The sequence below is a fragment of the Aquila chrysaetos genome, chromosome 12 (assembly GCF_900496995.4).
Source record: "Aquila chrysaetos chrysaetos chromosome 12, bAquChr1.4, whole genome shotgun sequence".
In the NCBI taxonomy this organism is placed as follows: domain Eukaryota; kingdom Metazoa; phylum Chordata; class Aves; order Accipitriformes; family Accipitridae; genus Aquila; species Aquila chrysaetos.
The window spans coordinates 13,264,612-13,282,639 of record NC_044015.1 but is presented as its reverse complement, the minus strand read 5'-3'; the positions used below and the strand labels follow the sequence as shown (position 1 = coordinate 13,282,639).

Sequence of the window (18,028 nt, the reverse complement as noted above, 5' to 3'; positions counted from 1 at the left end):
TGACTTCTCAAGCTTCATCCCACAGACAAAATAGGCCAGGTCAAACCAGAAAGCGTGTTCGTTGCCGCTCCGTTTCCCTGCCAAAATGAATTTTCTTCTCACTGATTCAAACACTCTTGAGGTCAACGCTCTCATGCTCTCATGCTTTCCGGGTCAATAGGATTTTATTCTGAGCATTCACTTCTGCTGCTAAAGCAAAAAGACAAGCAAAGATTTCAGATGCCTATCCCAGCAGCTGGAGACTGCCCGCAAGTCCTACAGAAAAAAAACCGCAATCTCAGGGCCAGGTTTGGTGCCAGGCTTCCCTGGAGCAGGACAGACGCACAGTCCACATCTGCTTTTCGGGAGTCATACTTACCTGTAAGGCTGAGCTCTTTGCAGTCACTCCGGGCTAGCATGACGGCACTTCCATATCCTGCAGGCATCACCTAAAATAATTTCTGACATCTGAAATAATTCATTCTCTAAAGCCACCTTTTACTGCCTTCTAGGTATACTACATTCGGATGGAAAGAAATATTGCAGGCATAAACCAGATGAACCAGGGACTGAAGGAAGGGAAAATGAGAAACAAAGGACTAACTTTTTAGGCTAAGGGAAAAAATGTGGTTTCACATCAGTCGTCAGAAGTGGAAGAGGTTTTTTTCTGCATTATTATTCTCCTTTGACACAATTTTTAATATAATGTGTGACTAAGACTGTAAATCCTAGTATTCTGCTCTGCAGCTGAACTGAAATAAGGTTTCAATTTCTAAGTTTCTGATCATACTAAGATGGATTTTTCCACTTTAAGTTTATGGACACAAAATTAAGAGAAGCTTTTTGTTTGAGACTGTAGTGAAACTACAGTTATGAACTTAGCAATGAGCTTCTGGGGAGCCCAAGCCACTTCAAATGTTTGAAAAAGTTAGAACTGGGGGGGGGTATGACAAATTTGATTTTAGCAGAGGAAGAGGGACTCCTGCCCTGGCAGAGAGACCCTCTGCTCCAAAATGAGAAAATCCATACTAGTACCTATACTACTGCAAGGTCCCAGCAGTGTTGGCTCACGAGAGTTTGGTGCATATTGAGACACTTGTCACTCCCTCCACAGACATTTTAGATCACAAGCTTCTGATGCCTCTAATATTGTACTCTTAGACCTGCTGGTCATAACTGACTCTTAGCCTTATTCACCATACAGTAATGGAAGAAAAATATTTACACATTTTCTATCAGAATGATGCCCCTGCATTTTGAAGTACCTGCAAATGACAGAATCCTCCTGGTTTTCAGCAATCAGAAGCAACAGGCCAGCAGCTATTTGATCTGAACAGGTTTGGAGACACTTCCCTCCTTGACCTGTTTTTTTAAGAAATCAGAGATTAAAGGCAGCAAAGACCCAACGCCCATACTGTAATTGGCCATAGTAGCTCTTAACAGAACAGCACAAGATATCTGGCAGAGTGGCAGATAACAAAATGTATAAGTAGGAATAAAAATGGATTAATGTTCTATCCCCACACACTGAACTGCTCAAAAAAGTTGTAGTTTTAACATCTAAACTAAAAAAAACCAGAATAACAAGCAAAACCTTGAATTTCCTGCCTGTGAGCTGTCCCACTAGGTTCCACACACCACTGAGCTGTTCAACATCTCTTCACAATAAAAGTGAAAATACCATGTAAATGATCAAAAAAACCTGTCTGAAAACAGTAGATGCCAAATATAGTTAGGTTTTATTTTTTATTGTCTGATAACACTGTGATAATATAAACCGTATCAAGCATGATAAGACACTTCCAGAAACAGTGTAGGTACATATTATAAAATAGAAAATAAAAATATTATGTTAACAAAAGGAAAAAAAAAATAAAAAGAAAATACTACAATAAAATAACAGTACCAGTTTCCTCCTGTATTCCAAAATTTATTGAAAATGTTTAAATTATGCAACACTAAGATAAGTTACTTTTATTTTCTCTCTTGATTTTAAACATGCACTAACTCAAACAGAAATAAAACCTATTGATCAATACAGAAAATATTATTAATCATGTAACATTGCATGTAGATTTAAGGAGGGATGATGCAGTGGCTGTTAAAAGAAATGCATTATAATTACTTCCTTCCCATGGGCTTAGAGATTTTAACAACTAAAAATAGCTCGATAATTCACAATAAAAGGGACAGCCACTGAATTAGCAATAAACTCTGATAAACGAGCAGTTATTGTAAAAATTGTCAGAAAACTATCAAACAAAAGATCAGCTATGCTTCAAATAGTCTCTGCACAAAGTGATGGCATTCATGGCGGCCATGATCTTTGCACTTGGTAGGATCCTGACAGCCCTATCAGAAAGATAGAGGGTGAAATCTGAACACTATTAACAGCAACAGAAATTCCAGTTACAGCTCTTGAAGAGAAACACGCGTGCCTTCTGACCACAATACTGCAAATAATCCTACTTAAAACGTGCTTTGTTTTCACCACGATGATAATCCTAGTGAAAGGAGTGCTTTTCTTCTCCATCTGCTGTGGAGCGTCGGACAAGTGATCCGCAGGGCAGCTGGGGATGTGTTCTTCCCCTCTCACCTCTGCAAAACCTTTGTATGTTCTCTTGCATTAACTCTCAGAGACAGCAATCTCACCTTGAACTAAATTATTCAGCCCCTACTATCTTCTTCAAACTCCAGAAGAAAGCAGCTAAGGAAAAACTGCCGGGACTGTCAGGTGCATCTGCTGAGAGTTAATCCCACGAACTTTAAAAAAATGAAACAAGCCAGCCAAACAGCCCGAAAACGTGTGTGACTCCTAGATCTTGCACACAGTGCAAGGCCATCAGTGACCTCGTCAGTTCCTTTTGCTCTTTCCCATGTTACACCCTTGCCAATTACATTATTTCAAAGGAGGCTGTAAGTTTTCAGAGGTGCGACTCCATTTTTCTATGCATTTGCAGAGTTAACACTTGTTGAGATGGTACTAAAATAATCTATGTCTATGCAGTCTTTCATTATGCAATGTACTAAAAATATATTTTTTAAAAATAGCCCTTAACACATGAACTACTTCACATTCTTACCTAGGAACTTTTTATCTATCCCCAGTAAACATTGCCACTGTCCCTTTGCAGAAATGTGATGCTTTTAACCATGATCAAATGCAAAATTGCTTTTAATTTATCTATAAACATTTTGGTCAGAAATACATGAACTAACAATAATTTAACACAGAGGTGCTACTAGCTCAAGAATTCAAGAAATGTAATTTTGTGGAACAAAAGAGAAAAAGAAAATATAAGAGGTTGGATTTTTTGCTGAGTGGATACATACATTCTTGAACAGCAGTAGTAAAGTGGGCTTCAATTTTTGTAAAAATATTTGAGATTAAAAGATTGAAGAGCAGATCCTTCTTAGCATCAGTTACAAAAGCTCCACTAGTATTAATAACCAGCTGAGGATCCTACTTATAATATCAAAGATGTATAAACCCCTTCTTTGATACCCATTTTTCATAAAAAGTGGGTTGTTTCTTTTTTAAGAGACACCACTCATGCAAGAAAAGTGAAATTTGAAACACCGCTTGATGATGGAGTTTTGGTACGGCCAATAGAGCCATTGGTTATTACTGAGCAAAACCCTTTCCAGTACAAGAAATCAACCTTAGCAGAGCTTGTAAGCAGCCAAGCGACTTTATATAATAGGGAGCTGCTGTTGCCTAGCAGAAGTTAGCAATTATTGACTTTTCAAACCAAAGTCAGAGAAAATCTTCTCATTGATACAAAGCAGAGTGGAATCTGGGCCCAAGCCCAGGTATACATTGTCTCTGTTACTAAAGTTTTATTCTATTGTGTTTCTAATTCCATCTTACATTTCAAGATATGCCCAGTTTACATCAATTAAAAATCAGACAATTCCCCCACTACGAGAAAGCCAGTGTTTACAATTTTGTAGGGAAAAGAAAAGACACTGAACCCAACAACCATAGCAAAAATATACTAATTCCATAGTTTTTAAAATAAGGATATCAGCATACTGAAATGTTTTCAATGTTTTTAGTTTAAAAAAAAGGAAGTACAAAATTATATTGAAATTTGAAAATTCACGAGAAAAAGTTTTCAGGAGTTTTGCACAGCCCTGTGCAAGAGCAGTGATGCTCTGATCATGTCTTTTTGACTCCAGTAATAGAGATAGAACCAGTTTCTTGAAGGAGTGGGACGTAAGACACATCGTCTACGTATGGTTGCTGTTAAGATTGTTCTTATTAAAGAATCTCCTTGCTTCAACACTGCTAAGAGACACGGAGCAGCGAGATGGATTCTCTTTCCTGTATTCAATGCTTTCCATCATAGCTTGCTTGATCACCTGGAAAACAGTGAACAATGTGTCATTCAGCGAAGTAACTACATCTTAATGATTTATTAACTGATAGAAAAGACCCCTTCAGATGTTAACAACTGTTGCTCCTACTTTTAACACTGCTCCATCATTGAACAAAGTGATTGCTGACTATTATTATGAATACTATTTCTTAATTATATAAAGCGCTGATTTTAATGTAGTTAATAAAGATACAACAGGATGCCACCAATGTCGAAGAAGTCACCCAAGAATATAAACCATTTAAACTGAGTCCCAATGAAATTCTGAAGGGTAAATCAAAATACTGAGAAAATCCATACTTAAAGGATATAGAAAATAATTATTATCTTGAGAAAGATTAAATCTTCACTTTTGCTTCCTTTGTCCTGAAGTAACAAGATTTCTTTACTATACTGAGAAAAAAAATCATTTCTTTATCTGGGATGATAATTTACACTTATGAATATGGCAATTCACTCTGCAGATGCTGGGATCATGGTGTCATGTTACAGCTGGTATCAATAAAAAATAATTATTACTGAGTTAGTTGATAAGAGAAATTTCCAGAGATCTTTACAGAAAATTTCCAATTTCCTTTCTTCCAGTTAGAAAATCATCATACATAAAGAATTGAGTACAAAATCCTGAACATAATGTCTACATCCTACACAGTCACCTTTACTCAGTTACCCTGCAGGGCTTTTGATGGTAAAATGGCAAAAACAACACAGAAATCAAATTAGAAAAGAATATGAATTGGAATGGATCCTAACAAGCACAGGCTCAAACATTATGAAAAGCACACATACTACACTCCAATAGTTCTTCCATTTGGAAGATGGCCACAATATTACATCAATCTTCTTAGCCCCAGAAATACCCTTCAGACATTTTTCTACTGGAAAGCACTTCTGGCCTTTTCAGCAGCATATTTGCTTAGTGGTTTATTATTGACAGGGAATCATGTATGGTAATACTTCCTACAACACTGCTATTTCAGTACTTTAGAAATAGAGGTCAAGTGAAAATACCAAATTCTCTTCACTTAATTCTCACAGTGTATCTCATGCGATTCTCTTCAGGTAAGTCCAGCCACTGTATTACCTACAGTGACTGGACTCTTCTTTCCCTCCCAGGCTGGAAGGATGCAAGTTAACCATCCCACAGTTTGTGCATGCTTCTACACAAGCTCATGAAGAACTCACTTAGGGTATACTCCAGCCCTCATTAAAATAAAGCAGTTTTTTTCCACTGACTATAATGGGCTTTGGATCCAGCCTCAACTTTGAGAATAGCAAGGAGCACAACTAAATGCAGGAAGCACTTTGTATGTCACAACAATCAGGCAAACACTGAAGTAAACCCTTGTACCTTCTGTATGGCAGATTTAGGGCTTTATTCACACCACCTACTTTCCCATTCAACAATCTAGACCCTTTAAGCCCCTTCCACACTGGCATACATACATCTATGTTATTGAGGGTGTTGAACTCCATTAGATCATGAAGCCTCTTGAAAGCCTCATTGGAATACTGGAAGTTGAAGGTAGAGAATGGTGTATTCGGATCATCAAAAATGTCAAAGTCTGCAAAATCCTTCTCTTCCTGTGTTTCTCTTGGAACACCTGCGTACAGAACAAATGTACGTCATAACAATCAGGCAGACACTGAAGTAAACCCCTGTACCTTCTGTATGGCAGATTTAGGGCTTTACAAAAATACAATCTAAACGTTAGGTCTGAGGACTTACTGTCTTATTTTTTAATGGCTCCTTTGAAATCCCTAACTACTACAGAAAGACTTAAGAGGTATTTCAGAGACAAAACATTTCTAGTATATAATCAACAGTACATTATAAAGCTTCAAAGGAACAGCTAGATTTAGCATCAGAAACTGTGCGCTCACCTGGAGCTTTGTACTTCCGGAAGTTGATGTTGGCCAAAACAAAATGAATTATAGTTGGACAGTCTTTCTCTGAAGAGGTATCCTTTGGTTTGAAAACATAGCATTCCTTCATGCCCTCTCGATCAAATACATTTGGGTCTATTTTGGGGAAAGGAAGCTTGTTCATTTTGGCCCATTTTTCAGCAAGCAAAATTTCCTGGAAAGATAACAAAGACTCAGGTGCATATAAGCATCCACTGCAAAGTGAGATTTTATGTTGAGACACACAGGTCAAAATGGTTACTAGAAGCAGTTTTATTAACTCACGCTTCTTTACAGCAGAAAGATTGATCAAATCAATCTTTGTATAGATGACCCAGTATGGCAAACTGAGCACCTAATTCAGCCTGCCCAATCTTCACCACCTGCGGTGATTCACAGGAAGGAAAGAGCTGCTCTGTCACATAAATCCTTGGGTGAATTTACAGAGCTGACAGCTAGAAAAAAACCATCCGTAATTTTACTTGCAAACTGACTATCAGTGCTATGGAAACCAATGAGAGTTAATAAACACCAATCCACGCGTTGTTATGTTCAGAGTCACATCATAGCACAGAACAGCATTTGAAAGCATGTTAAGTAAAGAAGTCTGGAAAACAGGCTTTTTTTTCCTCAGGACAACTCAGTAAACAAAATAATTTGTAAATAATGACTCAAAAGCATGTAATGAGGGTGTGTGAGAGGGAGGAGAGGGAAGGTCAACATCTTTAATCTTGGTTTTGAATGAAATAGGACCCTACTTTAGGAAACTGTTTTGGATACGCAAGAGATTAAAAGATAGTGGGTGTAAAATGATAAAACAAGAGTAGAGTCATTGACTTCAGCTGGCTGATTTCCCTCTGTGATGGAGTAATAAAAGTATATTAGAGTGCTACCATAGATATAGGCCAACTCTTGAATTGGCATTTACTCATTGTAATGCAAGCAGAACCAATGGCATTGCACAGCCAGTAAACAAAACTGGTTTCTGTCCTTTAGGCCATTAGCATACAGCCTCTGCTTTTGGACTATACCTGTGTATTAGCTGGAACTACGTCACTCTTTTTATTATACACATATTTCCGCTTCAGAAATAATGAACCATTCCCTTCAACAGTGGCTTCATGAAAACCTAAGGCACCATTTAATTTTCCCACCATTTTTTCTTGCGTAAAAGGATTTTGCCTTTTTAAAATTACAGTTTACAGAAAAACCTTCAGGATACCACTTGACTTCCAATCAATCTCTCCATGTTATGGTATGTTCCCCAAAACAACACAGAAAATTGCAGCTGATGGAGACAGAAAGCTCAATGCATAGGCTAAGAGTAACAGAGATGACTATACACAGCCTTTTGCACAGACTCCATGTGCAGAACATCAACAAAGGGAGGAAAAAGAAGATGTTTCAGAGGAGATGGCAGTGCTGTGTCAGTAAATTTAGCTGATGGGGAAAATATTCAGTCATGACAAAAAAGGAGACAAATTCTTAAATAGAAAATTAAAGGAAGAAACAAACTGTGGGATTCAGTCAATTAAGGAAAATGAAGGATCTCAGCACTAGTAAGAGTCTTCTTAGTGCTCTATTCTTCCAAGCAGTCGCCAAGAGACCCAGAGATTACAGAAGTTACTCCTTTTTTTTCTCCTGAAGCTTGTTTTTCTTTGCATTTGACAACACTGATCTAGAGTTCATTTTGCTCCTGCTGTTATTTTCTAATGTTGTTTGGGGGTTTTGTCCCTTGATAGCAAGAGGAAGGAAAAAAATATTCTGTTCTAATTGAAATTTCTCTGTAAAGCAACAAAGAATGCCAGTTGATTCTCAAACAGGCATGTTTTCTTGGTTTCCTTAAAAATTATTTTTAAAAATCCACTTGGGTTTCAAAAAAATATTGCCTCCTTTTTGAGAACCTCACAATAGTCTCATAAGAGCTGCTTTTTCTCAGTTACCAAAATGATCCAACATTAAGCCTTTCTGATCAGTTGGAGCTGTCTCGATGCGTAGGTTGTACAGGTCGTACAGACTGACAGCTGTGCTTTCCACACCTGCTACAGAAAACAACCACATCATTTAATCCAGATTTTCTGTTGTTACTTTGCTCTGGCCTGAATGGATTTAGGAATCCTACTTAAACCAGTACTGGGATTGTCCTAGTGAGATGTAACTGAACAGTTAGCCCCACTTCCAAAATGTTATATATTTAGCAATACCAGAGTGACTGAGACATATTTCTGCAAGATGATGACAGAAAACCATTCATTTAGACCCCAGCATCACAGAGGAGAACAACTGTACAAAGCTAGAGTACTAGCGCAATGGTAAATGACTTAATTGTTTAATACTGACATAAAATAAAATTCTGCAATTCAGTGTGAAGGCAAGACTTCCATAAAAACAAGAGAGCTACTACTTCAAAAGAATTACATTAGCCTTCTTTGTGTCAGTTGTCTCATGTGAGTCACGTAAACAGGAACTGAGGCAGAGTGCAATATTCTGCCTTGATGTGGAAACAAATTGCACCAATGCTGTCGATACAATAGCACTAAGGCCTTCTGGAACCATGAAATGTGCAACCAACCTGACTGCAAGAATACAACTGAGTCAACTTAAGTTTATGAACACAAAGAAAGGAATGGCCTATCTTACTCACTTTGAAAGGAGGACTGGAATCACTTGGCCTTGCTGAAAAATCAAAAGAGATGATGAGATCAACGCCTCTTTGAGGTCTTAAGATAAGTGGGTACGGCAGGTTAAATGTAAGCCCACTGTCCACTATATGAATCTTTTTGCTCTTCACATCTAGTGGCTCGTATATCCTCTCAAACTCATCAGGATCTGTGCAGAACAAATGAAAACAAAACAAAACAAAACAAAACAGGAACACATGAGTTAAGAACTGAAATTTTGATGGGCTTTCCGGTGTTTCCCCAAGTACTGAAGATTCCACAGAATTTAAAATGCACAGTAACCCAGCAAAACTTACCATGAACTCATATGTAACCTTAACTCTCATCTTGACAACTGGAGAATGAGGTAAAAAAACAGAGCTGGAAAGGACCTCAGTAAGTCAAGTACACAAACACCCTGTCCCAAGGCAGAAGGAGAGGTGGCTAGAGGCAAAACCAAAGGGGACAAATGCCCAGGTTTGACCCTAGCCTTCCCACCTTTACACCACCATCCCTAACAACCCACACACAAAGGAAGGTGTTTATGGGATGTTAAGAGACATCTCCACAATGTCCTATACCACCTGCCCAAATCTCTTCCCTCAGATTCCCCCCCAATCCCTTGGCCTTCCCAACTCCTCTTCCCCAAATATCTGAAATTGGCCTAAAAAGCCTTGATGTGGCTCTGCTCTTGCATGATGCTTGTCTGTGTCTGCTTCTGTCCATTAAAATTAGCAGTATCAAGTCTTGTTTTTCAACCTACACCAAATCTCATGACCTCATTCTCACTACTATACTACAAACAAAAAGAAATGGTAGGCCATATCCATATCTGAAATCTAAGCATTGGGCAGAATTACATGTAAGCCACTTACTGTTTTTACCGTCACATTATAGTATAAAATAGTCCCCTATCTCTAATGCCCAAACTGAGGGCTGAAGAAGATGATGTTTCCCCTTTAACCCCAATATTCCCTGGGGGCAGGTCAGAAAAAAACAAGCAATTTTTCATAAGTGTCTTTGCACTTATCCAAGTCTCTGGATACTACTAAACGATCACTGCAGTACTTAAAATTTTTCTCCTGACAGTCTTTTCTTGCTCTAGATCTTAAAAATATTTCCAGTGCATCTTTTTCCCTTTTGACTAAAAACTAATGCTCATATCTGTAGAGGGCAGTGTAATCTAAGGAATGCTGAATAGAATAATGTAATTATTTCTTGTATAATTAAATTTCCTAGCAACTACTTATTGGCAACAGAAGTAGTCTGAAAAAAAGATATTTTAATGTGAAGAAAATAAAAAATAATTCAAACTCTAGTTCCTACCATTCCAGGATCCATGAGAAAAATTTATTGTTATGAGCAGCAAAAAAAATCTCAGAACAGATATTTTGACTTTTTATTTTTGTTATTATTTATTAGAGGGCACTTTGCTAAGAAATGAGGTACCAGTTTCCTAATATTTGCCTTGATTTCTAAGGCAGAAAACACTTTCAAATTATTGCCTATTGCAAAAGGGCTAAGTGTGTTTACAGACCTATTTTAGAACCAGAAATATTTCGTAACCATGAATTAGCATAAATCAATGAAAATATATTAGTGCCTATCAAATTCATCATAATTAAAAAAACACTGGTAAAAAAATACTTACTACAGATCCTTTTATACAAGTAGATCGGTTTTGTTTTCCCCCTCCTTTTTTAAAGACAACATTTCAAACATGATTTAACCCTTGTTCTCAATAGAATTTCTAAAAATTGTAAAAACATTTTTGTTCAAGTTTTGTAACTGTCTGAAAGTCAACAGTGATCCTTTAAACAAGAATAGTACCACCTATAATAATGTTTGTGATAGGAGTGTTACTGCTTACACAAACTTCCTACCAAAAAGGCATTGAAAAACAAGACGGTTCCTATTGCTTAGAGCCTTCATGACTCTATAATCAAATTTATCATAATAATTTTATGATATTTTAAAGGCTAAAACATCATAAATTTATAATGAACACATAGACTGTTTTTATTAGTCGTGCTCTTCTGTGATTACAGGAGAAGTTCAACTTAAAGGTTTTTCTTTTTATTATAATTCATTTCAGAAGTACCTTTCTAATCTTTGAACTGAGAAGAAAAGTTCCAAAATGCAACTTGTGTCCATGTTATGGGGTCAGAATTCAAAAAGCAATTAAGATAATCCAGTATTATTTTAACAACATGACTTTAAAGGCAGACTCAGCATGTAATTTGATTTGATTTACACAGGATCTGGGCCCAGAGACCAGAAGCAACACACAATAGCTCGGTGAGACAAGGCAAGCAGGCAGACTGAACTGTGGTTCAGGACACTGCAGGTGAGCCTGCAATTGCTCCTGGGAGAGGTGTAACGTACAATAACCATCCCTGATGCTAAAAGAAGCATAACCTACTCTATAGCCTGTGCTGTAGTTATTCTGAAGGGCTGGATAAAAAAGCTTTATTCTTTTTATAGTTTACAACACACAAATCCAGGACAATCATTCTATATACTCTAGCAGCCCTGATAAGTCAACCATCATTATTCATCGAACAGTATGGAGACCAAGTGGAGTATTTATGCTCTGAGAGCCTGGGACACTAATTTTCAGCCCATGTGGACTGCTTTTATGAAAGATGCATCCATATTACAAGAAGCTTTCAGTCCATCAAACAGCAAACTGGGAGAAGCACAAGATGTTTACGAGTACAGCTCTGTGTGAAAACAGCACAGCATGCCTATCTGATTTGCAGTAATCGGATACACAAACAGATATTAAGAATTGTTCGGAAATAAAAAAGACAGCATGTTCTAGAGACCAAACTTTGTCACAGATGGCAGCTTCAGTGGAAGCATGGGAGATGAAAAGGGCATTTGCTATTGACGTGCATCTACTATAACAGAGTTTCAACAAATACTGAAAAAAGGAAGCAGAGATTATGAGTTATTTTTTCCCTATTGTTATTCACTTGGCATTTTCTCAAGTGATTTTGGTGTGTTGTAATATCAAGGCACAGAAACAGAACAACTCTGAGTTCATAATGAAATCATTCAAGGGGTGTAAAGTTTTAAAGCATATTTGAGATCAACTAAGAAAAGGCTCGGCATAAATAGAATCCATTGTAAAGCGAAGCCAAGCATTTTACTTTCAGATCAAGCAGCTGGGATCTCTGCTGTATGCACTGCAGACCCTAAATTCAATCCTCAGTAATGACTGTAACATTGGCTTAGGTTTGCCACAGTTCATCCTCTGCAGTGCAACTCAGTGGGTCTACAGAAGGTTTGAGACAACTGGAGATGTAAAGTATTATTTATGTCCTTTTTGATTCATAGAATCATAGAATCATAGAATCATTTAGGTTGGAAAAGACCTTCAAGATCATCGAGTCCAACCATTAACCAAGCCCACTAAACCATGTCCTGAAGTACCCTGTCCGCTCGCTTTTTGAATACCTCCAGGGATGGTGACTCAACCACTTCCCTGGGCAGCCCATTCCAATGTTTGACAACCCTCTCAGTAAAAAAATTTTTCCTAATATCTAACCTAAGTCTCCCTTGCCTCAACTTGAGGCCACTTCCTCTTGTCCTATCTCCAGCCACCTGACAGAAGAGACCAACACCCACCTCACTACAACCCCCTTTCAGGTAGTTGTAGAGAGCGATAAGGTCTCCCCTCAGCCTCCTCTTTTCTAGACTGAACAGCCCCAGTTCCTTCAGCTGCTCCTCATAAGACTTGTGCTCCAGGCCCCTCACCATCTATTTCTCCTTTGGAGAGTCTGGTAATAAAGAGAAAGTCCTAAAGCAATTCAGACTTCTCTTTGTACTCAAGCTGTTAGGTAAACTGCTAGTGGTAGGAATAAATATGCAAAGCTTAAATGCATCCAGTGCCTTGGTAATATATAGTATTTTAAATTTACACCAAAGTTTCCTTTCTATCCATTCCTCTGGGCTCCTAGGCTCTTACACATATTAGCAAAATTCACAGCATTGAAGTGTGGATACACCTATCACACTACTGAATGATTAAATTTTATATTAACTACTGAAATTTCAAGGGGTTTTTAACTGTTCTTGACCATAATATTGCAACTACTCATAGCTGTCAGATTTGAGTTGTTAGTTCAGGTTTATGAGTGTGGGCTTCAGCTAACACTAAAAAAATTGCAGTTATGTCAAACTTTTGCCAGACATTTTACCCAAAGAAATTTCAGGCACTCCAAAGTAATTGTCTCAGAGGTGCAGGCTCATTCTGTCAAACCAGCATTTTATTTCAATTAAAATATTTCAATTAAAATTAACAGTCAGGAAGTTGCTGGTTGATTCTGAAGCTTATCCACATCTTAATTATGCAAAATTCTCATCAACTGTCATTTTTTCCAACCATAAATTTACTACCCACTTTCCTGCCTCTTTTACAACTACTATAAATATTAAGATTACCCAGTTGTAAACACCTCTGAGATGATAAAAATATTTAGAAAGTGGAGTACAGATGGAAATTACTACACAACCACTCAAAGGGATTTGTTACATTAACAAATACACATTAGAGCGCGTCTGCTACTTAAGCTTTTAAACGACATCTGGTACTTACTATTGCATAATGACCAGTTAGGACAATCTCTTTCCTCTGAACAGAAAATAAGGGCTGAAGTGACTACTATTATTATGAGGGATGGTTGGTAGTGCTGTGCTGCTACACAAGAATATGGAGGGAACACCGCTTTCAGAGATTTGTAGTTCGTCAGCTTGATGTCTGTCAGTAGTAATTCATAATAATCCAGAAGCATTACAGTTTATATCACAGAAACTGTATGTGGAAGCTCCACCAAGTATGCATCTTCACTGTGACATAACTTCTATAGGGCAACTCACATCCTTAACTCAGTGCTCTGCTGTCTACTGAGGAAGAAAAAAAAAAGCACCAGTGCCAGAAGAATACTAAGAAATTAATTGGCTTTCACTGAGAGGATTGTAATGAACACTGTCTATAGCAAATCTTCAAAATACTAACTGAATGCGATTCCTAATTCTTTGCAGCTACTGTTCCAGACACCATATACTTCATGGAGTGGGGGAAGATATTGAACTTCTTTTGCAAATTAACATTTTTCTGAAATTCTTATTTTCCATCTGCATCCCTGCTTCCTGCTTAAGCCAACATGACATGTGGATGCATCTACACATCAGTCACACATGAAATGTGAATGCACCTGACAGATAGTCACACTGGGAAGAACATGGTGTCAGCAAAGCAAGGATCTACAATTGTGTTGTCTCTGCATATTTTCCAGAGGAAGACAAAGACAGCAGAAGAGCTACAAAATTTTTCAAAAGGGAAGCCCTACAGGAGAACACAGAAAGGTTTTATTTCCACAGAAGGCTTAGCACCAATAAAAGAAAAGGAACAACACAGGATACCCTTTGTAGAAGTCCAAGAGAGTGAGAAAGTGGCCTTAATGAAGGGCGCCATACACAAAAGCAGCTTGGGCACCTCTGCAAGCAATTCTTCCAAAACAAAGAGCCACTTCCCTTCCAAAAGATACTGAGTGTTCTGCACACTCTGACAGGGGACAGGAGAGGTAGGCAGCAGACAGAAGTCACTGTGCGGTGCCCTTTGAGACATCCAGTCACCTCACAACCTCTGCTGCTGATCAATAGTCATGACTGCCACTACAGAAACATTCTCCTGCCTTCAGGTACGTGCTGTTGTAAGCCTCATAGTTCCATGTTATCCCAATGAGAACTCACTATTTCTGGTTTTACTAATGAATATGCAGCAACATAGGCTTTCTGTGAACTAACCTGCAACAGCTGCATCTAGTTCATCATCCTCTACCGACTCCTGAGTAAGAAGGTCTGCCAGAGGAGAGAGCGGGTAACAGCTGTTGAGGTTCAATCCCAGCATGAAGTTGTGCACTTTCCCAGCACGCCCTTCCCTGGTGTTGAAAAGGGCACTATCACCCACCAAAGCCATCAGCATTCGCTGCACCCAGCTTTCTTGGCTGCTGTTCTGATATTCTTGATTTGCCTCAGCATTTTCAGTGCCTGTAGAGGAAAATGAAAATAACCAATGGTGAGACAGTTAACGTATAAAGTATAAAACCAAGATTCCTGGGTCTACTAAAATAAAGGACCTATTAAAATAAAAGGAACTGGGTCATAACCTTCTTTCAAGGAGTCATGGACTGAACGAAGGCACTTTGCTACAAAAATTTCAGAGGAATGGAGAGAAACCATCCTCTTAAATTCACAGGCCAGTGAAACTTTCCATCTGCAGTATAGCTGTGTGGATGTGTCCATCAGGCAAATACACTGGCAATGTGTTAGATGACCTGAGCTGGACTTAGTTAGTCTGGATGGAAAGGGCAACGAGCATATGGCTTTATCTGTGCTAGCACCCAGAATGCAAACTCTCCTGGGCTCAGGGAACAGACTTGAGTTGCCAAGTTCTATACTCTATGTAGACCTAAATTCATCTGGATGTGAACTGATACCCTTCTCCATCCTTTGCTGATTGCTAGAAAACTCAGCCTTCCTTAAGAAGGCAAAGTTAGTCTGCATGAAAGAGAATCCTATAGCATGGGAATTTTAAAATATCTGAAAATATCCTTACAGTAAACTGTGGACTACAATCAATATCTGGTTTTAATTAACTAAAGAGTACAATGAAACATCCAGACTTAGATGTCTATAGCTAGACGTCACAGTAAAAATGACTTGGATTGGCATCACCTTGCATTAGTAAACTGTCAAAACTTGACTTTTTGGGGTGCTTTGTAGAAGAAGATAATTCAGGCTCAGGCTTGATCCTTTAAATCCAGCACTGAAATGTGCCTCTAATCCAGGCTTTAAAGGACTTGATTTATATATAAGTAGAGAGAAAGCAAGCATCAAACACCGCGAAGTTTAGAGGTTCAACATCTGTACAATAATATTCTATAGAAGTGAGAGGGATTACCAAGTGTTTACAAATCACAGATTTGTAGGTTGTCCGCTATGGCTACAAACTATGAGAGAAATGTAGTGTTTTGCGCTGGCTGTAGTGCTTAAACAGGAAATCCGCAAATAAACACTAAAGGCAGTATCACCCTCTCCCTATTATTTTACACATAAGGGGAATTGAAGAAGTAATCATTTAACTGAGCTAATGACATAATTTCACTGTCTCATCACACAAGATTTTCTTTTCTTGTTGTAGATCCTAAAATTACAAAGAGCGGCATTCCCATCTTTGCTTTAGTTGTTAAAACATAATCAATTTCTTCAGGTGAAAATCACTGCTGTGCCCAAAAGTATCATCAAATACAGAAAGCATTATTAGGATCAGACAGAGACCCTGACCAAAATCACAGAAATCCCCAGGTGGTTTAGGTACCTAAAGATAATTTTCAGTAGGATCTTTTCTTCCCACTGCCCAATGTTCCCTTGTGGTTGTGTCTCTTCTGGGAAACTGGATTTGGGCATTGTTTAAAATATTGTGCCAAGCACTAGGAATTTCCTGTATCAATGACATTTGTAAAGGTGCTAGAAGACATCTATGAACGCTGGAAACACAAAGTAAACCATTCTCAGGTAAATATTTGATCAAGGAACCCTTGAAAACAATGGATAGTGTTAGTTTGATGGGCTGGTAAGAATTCGAACACGCCTCTGAGCTCAGTAGCTTGCTGACAACAGACTTCTGGAGATCACTGGCTCAGCAAGCCTGATTTTTGGATATATGTGACATTGCAGACCTCTGCGAAGCACTGTTGGGCTGACACCAAGACTGAAGATGTGTGATGTGAGAGAATCATTTGCTCATCAGCTTGAGCAGGAGGCATGAAGTCAAGCCAAAGGCCCTCCTGAGGTCTCTTGTTCAACATTTCTCTATTTTGCTGAGCCACTGGCTCCTTTAAGATCCTTGGGCTAGGTAATTAAGTTTTACCATTGGTATAAATGAGAGCAGAGCTCTCAGTTATAACAAACTATTGATAAGACTAAGGAAAACCAGCTAATTACCAACATTCACAAACTTGACTGTGCTACACGAAAGCTGATGAAAAAAGTAAACTATAAAATAAAATATGAGGATTTCCTTACCTTTTGGATGCTGTGATTCATCTTCACTGTCTGAACTGTCATTGCTTACAAGGTGCTTTAGCCTAATATTCTCTGTTGAAAGAAATATAAAATTACTTTAAACTGCTAGGGTTTAATTGTCAGAACAGCTAAGAATTTCAAAACAATTTGAGTCATGGAACTATCATAGTCTTCATAACAGAAAATACAGCTGAAGAGATTCTATCTGCTGTGGCCATCTCTATGTTCAGAATCTGATCAGAATATATTGGCTTTAGCCTGCAATTTTTGCAAAGCTCCTGCACTAAGCAGATTAGCTGAAGGGCTGAGAAAACAAAATTTAATCCTAAAGCAGTACCTACCACTTACCTCTGCACCACATATCTGACACATTTCATTCACCTTGATTAAAATTTAGATGTATAGCTTCTGTCCTCTCAATAACTCCTAGTAAACTAGGAAGACAATGTTAATTTCTGCTAATTACCTGCTAATTAAAAAAAAAAAAAAAGAGTAACACTTAACCTCATTCATACATATATAAATGGGTACCCTTAAAAATAGTGGGGGAAAAACAAAGGCCAAGATGGTTATGAAAGTTCTACTGGATAATGTGTGAAAAATAAAGGCCAGTGCAGTTACATGGGTAGAAAAGACAACAGTTTTCATCTCATAACATTAAGTGAGAGAAATAAAAACAGAAATGAGTGAATTTTCCTGGCAAAAATCTGCATTTTGTTAGGGTTAACAGCTTTGTTTCCAAAACAACCACACAGTCATCGTTAACTGTTCATTGCTATCTCAAGGCATTATTTCAAAGTCAAAATGAATACTGAAAAAGCAACACATTCCATTGCTCAGGTAAGATTTGTAATGGAGATGAATTCATGTGCGAATGGATTATAGGCTGACAACATTATTTTCGCTAATTATGGAGAGAAGCCCTTCTTGAAACACAGTAAATTTCCAATGTTTTATGAGCAGTCTCATCTTTGAAGCTTATATCCTACAGAGACTGGAGACAGGGGC

General features: G+C 38.1%; 1 protein-coding gene across 5 annotated transcripts in view; it reads right to left on the bottom strand.

The window, feature by feature from the left end:
- Positions 1-2,746: 2,746 nt before the first annotated feature.
- The window catches only part of PLA2G4A (phospholipase A2 group IVA), an 86,053-nt gene continuing 70,771 nt past the window's right edge, over positions 2,747-18,028 (bottom strand). For all 5 annotated transcript variants that reach the window (XM_030031798.2, XM_041127863.1, XM_030031802.2 and 2 more), the window contains 6 exons: positions 17,021-17,092; positions 14,741-14,983; positions 8,911-9,095; positions 6,246-6,441; positions 5,808-5,965; positions 2,747-4,344 (listed from right to left, as the gene is read on the bottom strand). In XM_030031798.2, the coding sequence (XP_029887658.1) occupies positions 4,213-4,344; positions 5,808-5,965; positions 6,246-6,441; positions 8,911-9,095; positions 14,741-14,983; positions 17,021-17,092 (986 nt within the window). In that variant the 3' untranslated portion in view covers positions 2,747-4,212. The remainder of the gene's footprint in view (positions 4,345-5,807; positions 5,966-6,245; positions 6,442-8,910; positions 9,096-14,740; positions 14,984-17,020; positions 17,093-18,028) is intronic.